Source organism: Phalaenopsis equestris, unplaced genomic scaffold (genome assembly GCF_001263595.1).
Source record: "Phalaenopsis equestris unplaced genomic scaffold, ASM126359v1 Scaffold001151, whole genome shotgun sequence".
Classification (NCBI taxonomy): domain Eukaryota; kingdom Viridiplantae; phylum Streptophyta; class Magnoliopsida; order Asparagales; family Orchidaceae; genus Phalaenopsis; species Phalaenopsis equestris.
Genome location: NW_018165590.1, coordinates 153928 through 162584, shown reverse-complemented (window position 1 = coordinate 162584; position 8657 = coordinate 153928). Strand labels below are relative to the sequence as shown.

Genomic DNA, 8657 nt, shown 5'->3' with positions numbered 1-8657 from the left:
TAGAAAAAGCTTACGATAAGGTTCCAAGAGATATCCTTTGGAGAGTTCTTGAGGAGAAAGGTGTTGATATGACTTATATTCAAGTCATTAAAGATATGTATACAAGAGCTGTTGTATTCAAACAGAAGGAGGATTGACCAAATATTTTCTTATTTTTGTTGGTTTACACCAAGGATCAGCTTTAAGCCCATATCTTTTTTCTCTAGTTATGGATGGTCTTACTAGACACTTACGGGGGAATGTACCTTGGTGTATGCTTTTTGCTGATGATATCCTTCTCGTGGATAAGACGAGAATAAAAACTCAGGAAAAACATAAATTATGGACGTCTACCTTGGAGTCTAAAGGCCTTCTTTGCAGTAGAACTAAAATTGAGTACATGGAATGTAATTTTAGTAGTAGTAGCTCTAGTGACAAAAATGTAACTATGGGTGATCAAATTATTAAAAGATGTGAACGCTTTAGATTTCTCGGGTCTATTGTTCAAAGTGATGGTGATATTGATGGGGATGTTATTGGTAGAATTCAAGTTGGTTGGTTGAAGTGGAGGAATGTTTCAGGCCTATTGTGTGATAGAAAAGTACCGCTCAGAGTGAAAGAAAAATTTTATAAGATGGAGATGAGACCTGCAATGCTCTATGGCATTGAATGTTGGCCTTTAAAAGAGAGAGAAGCATAAAACATGCTGGCCTTTAAAAGAGAAGCATAAAAAAAAGTGAGATGAGAATGCGATGAGAATGCTTAGGTGGATGAGAGGCTTTACACTTAGAGACAAAATGCGAAATGAATATATTCGTGATAGGGTTGGTGTAGCTCCAGTGACGGACAAAATTAAAGAGATTCATTTTAGATGGTTTGGCCACATTAAACGTCTACCATATGATGATCCGATTAGAAGAGTAGATGTTTTAGATTCGACTTATGTTAAGAAAGGCATAGGTCGACCTATGAAAACCAGAGCATATTGTATAAAAAATGATCTTAATCTATTAGAATTAAATGAAAATATGACACTAAATAGGACGCAATGGAAAAAATATTCATGTAGCCGACCCCACTTAGTGGGATAAAGGTTTTGTTGTTGTTGTTGTTATTATTTGTCATAATTTCTGCCAAGAACCGTATCAGACTCTTCAATTAGCAATATTCATTATATATTTACGACATTATGGAAAATAGCACCATCTCTAAGGATTGGTCCTCAAATATGGGAGAGGCTTTGACGACAACAACACAACAACAAGCCTTTATCCCACTCTTTATCCCACTAAGTGGTTGGTGTCGGCTACATGAATCGTTTTTCTCCATTGTGTCCTATTAAGGCTTTGACAAGTAATTTTATTTATGAAGTGATTTAATAGGAATTTCGTTCTCACTAAAGTTGGATCTATATTTGCAAGCATACTTCTGGTCCTTGAACATTTGTTGCTTCTCTTCGGAGGGATTTTATAAATAACAAGATGATGATGACCAACCTAAACAACCTACCCTTTTTCAGTTGCAGTGAACCGTTCATTACATCCCAAACTGGCAATCAATCTAAACCTTCCCATGCTAATTGTAGCACTAAACATGTCAAAAACCATGCAGAAAATGATGCTACACTTGCTAATATACTGTTACAAAATCTGAAAACAGCACCTATTCTTTTATCAATATTAACTGGAGGACATAAAAGGTGTTGAGGCTTGTCTCTTCACTTTCAAGTCCACAACACAACTATAACTGATCCTTATATGTTTGATATATCTAAACATTGTACCAATAATAACATTATCTGAGATTAAACTTGTAACTTCTAGACTTCCTAAAAACATTGAATACTAATATACTCCTGAATTTGATATGACCCCAACAAGTACCAGAGCAATTTCCAGTTGTTCAAACTCCAAAACTTATAATAGATGCTTTAGGAAGAAATGAGAAGAGAAGCAACCGAACAGGCAACATTAATCTTAGATGGCCTTTTCAGCCATAAGAGATGTATTTATAGTTAACTAAATTGTTTGAAATTTCATTACAAAAATTATTCAAGAACTAACCACCGATGAAAATCTCCTTATAGTTGCTCTGTCTTCCAAAACCATCATCCATCTGTGTACTCTGCTTCAGCAAGCTCAGCCAGCTGACAGCCGATATATACTAACAATGTCAATTATTCAAGTTAAGGATTCATAACATTACTCTCTGTCTAATAATAACCTTCCCTGAAAGGTCAAACTGAGAAATGAGGCAAATAAAAAATCCAAGAAACCCGTGAATTATCTTCAAGCCAAAAGCTATGGACAACACCATTAAAAAAAATTTAAGTAGCAATCATCTGTCTGGTAATAACTCCTCCAGTTGATCCATTAGTAGCAATGGAGGCGGCAGACAGATATCCAACAATAAGTTTTCAATCAGGTCCCTCTTATGTACTAGATCAACAATGAACCTGTAAATGAAGGTGTTAACCGATGGACATTTGAGGAACTCAGTTTATGCTTCAAGGATGAAACCAAGGATGAAAGCTTGCACATACATCTTATGAGAACCTCAAGTGATTATAGACTTTTGCCTTCAGTATCATAGTTAACAATCCACTCTATTATCATCTACCCCTCTTGCCTATCACAATAAATTCCATCTAACTCACCTTTACTAATAGTATCAACATTTCATATTTCAACACTAAAAATGCGTCCATGAATATGATGTATGAAGGAGTTAGAAGGCCCGTGATAAAACATTTGTAGCAAGACAAAATCATCACATGCAGATTTAGATGGTGCTACTAATATTTGATGATTTACCGACACCAATAGATACTCAACCACCAGTAAAGCATTAGTTGAAAACATCTATTTAACTCTACGTAAAGGAGTTCTTTGACACCTGAGAAAATTGATGTGGCAAGTGATGCTAACAAGTGAGCAAAGGACCAATCATAAATGCTCCTTCCAAGAAGAATGCAGTTTATTAAGATCTATTGACTAGAAAAAGAACAAAATCCCTTATTTAGGAACTTTTTTTTTATTTTTCATTGTATGAACATTATGTTTAAAATTATATATTTGTTATATATGTATGTGTGTGGGCATTTGAATTAGTTAAAAATTTTAAATTTCAAAATTCAATTCCTTAAAATTTAGAATCATATTTTAATTAGCATGCCAAAACTAAACAAATTCATTGAAAATTATTTATTTACATAAAATTAGCAACTAAACATCTTTCCAAATCAAGGAGTTGCCGGCCATGGAGTTGAATGAAGGTTCAAGAAAAGTAAGGCAAGTTAAGCCATCAAGTTACAAGTTAGTTATCCTAGTGGCCACTCACCCTCTCCCTTTTCCCTCCTTTGTGTATTTTGAATTTCTGATATTATAAAATATATTATTACTGGAAAATAAAGACAGAAAAGTGGTTGCAAGTAAAATTGTTTGGAGATATTCCAAGGAAAATGAAAAAGCTGGGTGGCAATATCTTTAAATGAAGTTATTTTGATAACTCGTTCTAATACATCTTTTATGATTTATAAGAAGTTTTCTAATTTGCAATGTTTTAATGATTGCTCTGTTGTTGGTTGTTGTTCTTCCTTCATCCAATAGTGTAAGAAATATTTTTTTACTAAAACAATTACCACATAAATCCATGGAGACCACAGCTGCATGTTCAGTCAAGGCTAGTCCTCAACAGGACCTAATTTTTTGTCCATAGATTAGTTGGTGGACCATAATCTACTGACAATTTGTGAAATTCTATAAATTATTACAAGAAACTTGACTTTAATTTTCATATGTGTTTAACTCAAATCCCTAACCAGTCCACTTCCCAAAGTCAAAATTCCACCTATTGTGTCGTCAGGCAACAAAAAGAGATCCACTTGATCTAGCTTTAGTTAAAATCTTAAAATAAATCAAAATTTTGAAAAGAATGCAACTCTACATATTGAATTAAAATTCCCCATGGTGCAGTAAATTCCTCACACTAAAATGCTAAAATCAAAACTCAGATTCTTCAAGTTTTGGATTGCCATGTGTTGCTGAACCTATTTATACTCATAACCTTAATTCCATTTTTTAATCAACTCCACCAAAATGTAGCCACTCTTCCTAGCCCTTCTAAAAAGAGGACCAAACTTCAAATGGCCCCCTTCAAGTGGATCAATCCCAGGGCACAACATCATGGACTACCAACTTTATGAAAAGCTTAAAATTTTAAGAATTCAAATTCATACTACTTCACTATAATCCAAATTTGCAGTTGATGGTCCAGCTTTCAAGGTTTCAACCTCCTTTGTATGGTAACTGATTATTAATTTAGGGTCCATTTGGGGCAGCTTGTGCGTTTTAGGATAAGCTGCTTATCCTGAAACGCGACCCGCGGGCCGACTGCAGGCCTGCGTTTAGTGTAAAAACCAAAACGCAATTTCGGATAAGCTGGTGAAATGCGCGAACCAAACAGTGCAGCGTTTTGAAAACGCCGCCCGCACTTATAAGCTACCCCAAACGGACCCTTAATCACGTCTATAAAAATATCCACTTAGATCTTGATAAGGTAATTAGAGAATGACCATAATTGACAAATCTTACAGAGAAAACTATATTTTAAACTGTTAAAATTTCAACAAATATGATCTATTTGATCTTTGATGTAATAAAGGGAATCATAAATGATTTAATTAATCACCTACAAGATCTAATCCCCAAATCACTCGCACTACAAGTTGGGCTATATCTTCAACCACTTAAATATAAGAAAACTTAATTCAACACATGCCAAGTTAACTAATAATTCATAATAAAAACACTATTTTGCAGCATCATTCAGAAGTTCAAAATAAAGTAGCTCTTAATTTGCACAACATAAATGTATTAATAAACCCCATGAATTTTGTCATTTAGAAAGAAACTGAGGATATAAACCACATAATTGATGATGACAACGTCATAAATAGAGATATTTTTTTAAAGATAAAAGATGCATATTCCATGTGCTTCTACAAAAGATTTTCATATTTCAAAGAGTTACAATTCGAATAAGTTGTTCGACATGTTGGGCACTACAAAACTATAAATTTATTGTTCATGTTGGACAGTGCAAAACTATCAATTTATTGTTAAAAACATTCTACTAGCTTGCATTAGGTTTAGAAGTTTTTATAATTTGTAACTGATTTCATGCATTTAATTTTCTAGAGCTATTAGATCATACAAGACCTACTACTCTGATCGCTATTTGGCAAAATCTGAGCATGGATTTTGATTTGGAATTTCTAAAAACTACTAAATAGCATGAATTTATTTTGAAATTACTATTTCTCTAAGTTGATGTTTTATTTTCAAACGTGACCGATGCAACATGAATGACTAAAGAAATTTTCAAAAAATATATCGAATCTCATGAGTTACCAAAATAAATTGTCTAATACAGAAGTTATGTTTGCTAGCTATTTTTGGAAGATTGAGAAAATTAATTTATAGCTTCCTTTGTATTTCCATTTGTTTTTACCTATAGATGAATGGGCATAATAAGATTGTGAATAGAAGTTTAGAAAATTATGGATAGTGAAATTTATCAACTTATGCATAATTCTTCTTATTGTTGAAATCGCTTTTAAGCTCTATTAATAAAATTGCAAGCAAAATTCCATCTAAATTTGTAGAAGAATTAACTCCAAATGGCCAATAGAGCTCATTAGTGTATACAAACATGCATATTTGAATTCTACAGCCACAATTGCTAAGCATCTTCTTAAAAAAAATGGCCATGTCAAAATATAAGAGATGAAGCAAAATGGACGTTATAAGATCTTAACAGAAATCATAAAGGACTTTGATAATATACCAGAAGTGATTGTTTCAGTTGATATTCTTTTCAAGTCCATACTGCAAAAAATACCCACATAAAGTTATATGACGAGGCTTAGGGCTTACAAAATTAGTAGGGAGCTAAAACCTAATGAAACATACCTAATTTTTCATCTTACATATATGCTAACCCTACTTCTAAAGCGGAATGTTTATTGTCATATCAAGATACAATCAAGCTTGGAGTAATTCCTGTAACTGTATCCTCATAAAGAGTAGTTGATTCAACTATTATTGTACTTGTAGTGATCTATAGAGTAGTTGATTCAACTATTATTGTACTTGTAGTGGTCTATCTAATAGTTCCCTAATAGTTCCCAGCCAATAATAGAGAAATTAGATTGAAACAAATGAATTTGGGCATTTTGGTGTTAAATGCTATATATTCGTTGATTAGATCAACCATAATCACAAGACAATTTGGTGACACATGAAGAACTTCACAATTCCCTAGTCACTTGAAGAATGCTAGGAATTGGGCACCCACAGCGTGATGACATGTAATCTCAGAAGACTTGACGAAGACCACTGAGCAATTCATTGTCAACATATATGTCCTAATTGAAGTCTAAGAAGATTGAGAGTTCACAGTACTAGTTAGAAATATTTACCAGTTTAGTGGTAGTTAATATTGATTTTAAGCTTAAGGGTTGATATATCATTGTTTAGGTCATGTTATTCTAATAAATAGTCATAGCATCTCATTTTGGATTTAATGAATTGAATGCATGCAATCTTCTTCTATTTTGAGGTTTCCACCAGCCTTCTACTGTGTGTTATGGGTTGTGATACTTCCTCTTCTCCTCTGATCAGAAAGCAATGTGACATAGCCAGTACCCGTTTTCTTAGTTTACCGGATTTTTCTTTATCGCCTCATCTTCACCAGCTACCTGCCAACCATCTTCCACCCATATAATTGCTACATATCATCCCACCTTACCACAAGTAGCGTACAACCAGGGGAGGTAGAGCAAGGTTCATTGACAAGGACATTACCTTGATTTGGAAACTAAGAATGAGTGAATAAACTGAATTCAGCAACCATTAGCGACAGATAAGCTCATGGATTGAGCTGGAACCAAGCCAACCCAAATTAAACTGCTCTTCTAGATGGGATATTGCACTTATTTAGAATGATGCAATGCTGAATTTAAAGGTAATGAATGCTCTTCTAGATGGGATATTGCACTTATTTAGAATAATGCAATGCTGAATTTAAAGGTAATGACGTTTCTCAAGCTCAAATGCAACTACTTGTAGGATTTCTTCCAAAATAAAAATAAAAATTATATAAAACCTGCATTTCTAAATGCATCCCACATGATTTCCTCATGTTCATGAATGCCAAAGAGGCACAATGATGCAGCCTGAACTCCAAATAGTTGCCATAGTAACTTGCCAGTGTTATTTTGTCGCAAGAAGTCCTGAAAGAAACATAACAAGAATTAAAAAAATGAAAAACAAGACAAAAAAGCACAAAATAGTAAACAAAAGCTATTCAGCGCAGCAAACCTTCGGATGCATGTACACCCAAAATCTTATTCTCTTACAAGGAGAGCATGGATTGAGAATTGAACACATGCAGTCTTCCTTAGCAATCCAACACTGCAAATTCAAATAATAATACTTCATATGTACACCATAAAATACTAGGAATGAAAAGTTTCCATTTCTGCAATTAAATCTAAACAAATATATCAAGTATATTTTTTCTTTTATTTATTGGATGGGAGAATTTAGCAAATGCATATAAGAAAAAAATAGAAAATGCAAAAGAAAGCAAACATTTCAAAGTTTGCACATGATGCAAATTTCCTGTAGCACAATCGATGATGTATAAAAACAAGTTCACTTTGTTGTTAATTCAGATGTGGAGGCTAAGGGGAATTAAAACATGATAAAAATAAATGCAGTCATACAAAATCATGAAGCATGCTCTTACATGAGAAAGAGGCCTTTGGGTTTTGATAATGTGCATTGTACTTTTAGTTGAAAAAGAAAAGCTAAAGAAACCTTATATTTTTGTATCAGAAATCTAAAATTGCAGGTCCCAAGCCCATTTGCAAAAACAAAATATTAAGAAAGGAGCCATGTATAGTAGTATGAAAAAAACTAGCATAGACATTTGTGGGATTTCAAAATTCCATCCGCACTATTCATATATATGAGTGATTTTAGGTTGAATTTTTCAAAATGTACATTACATGCTAAATAGACACCATCCAAATATTTCATCCTTCTATGAGGATTATATCTCACATTCAAAGTTTCCCATAGGTGTAACTCCCAATGATATATTAAATTTCTCAATCATGAGATAGCACTCTTAATTAAAGCTAGTCTTTAAATTTTACAAAGCTTTGTTTTCATTGAAGAAATTTGGGATTAAGGAAAAAAAGATATATTATCATTGGCTTATGGTGTATGATGGAAAAATGACAACAAACTTGATCGAGATTTTATGGTTCCATCACCTTACGGCTACATTTGTTAAAGCTTTTTGGCCCACGATCAGATCAAAATCAGATTTTAGAGTGTTTGGATCGAGTGTTCGTCATTCCCATTCCAAACCAGTGTCCCTATTTTTAATAAAAATGTGAACGCACTAACAAGAGTGTCCCAAATTCCAGTTTTTTTCCGTGGTTTACCCCTTGTGATTCTCGACAATGTTCTAATCTCAACTATATCCAGATGGGAAAATTTTTTTACGCTCCATATATTTTCTGCAATGTTCCATATATACATCTGCACGTTTACACACACACACACAGATATATATATATATATATAGTTTACAAAAACATCAAA

General features: G+C 33.3%; 1 protein-coding gene across 5 annotated transcripts in view; it reads right to left on the bottom strand.

Moving 5' to 3' along the window:
- LOC110033367 overlaps positions 1-8657 on the bottom strand; it is a 47820-nt gene that overhangs the window by 22391 nt on the left and 16772 nt on the right. For all 5 annotated transcript variants that reach the window (XM_020737319.1, XM_020737321.1, XM_020737317.1 and 2 more), the window contains 2 exons: positions 7362-7454; positions 7147-7273 (listed from right to left, as the gene is read on the bottom strand). In XM_020737319.1, coding sequence (XP_020592978.1) covers positions 7147-7273; positions 7362-7454 — 220 coding nt within the window. The remainder of the gene's footprint in view (positions 1-7146; positions 7274-7361; positions 7455-8657) is intronic.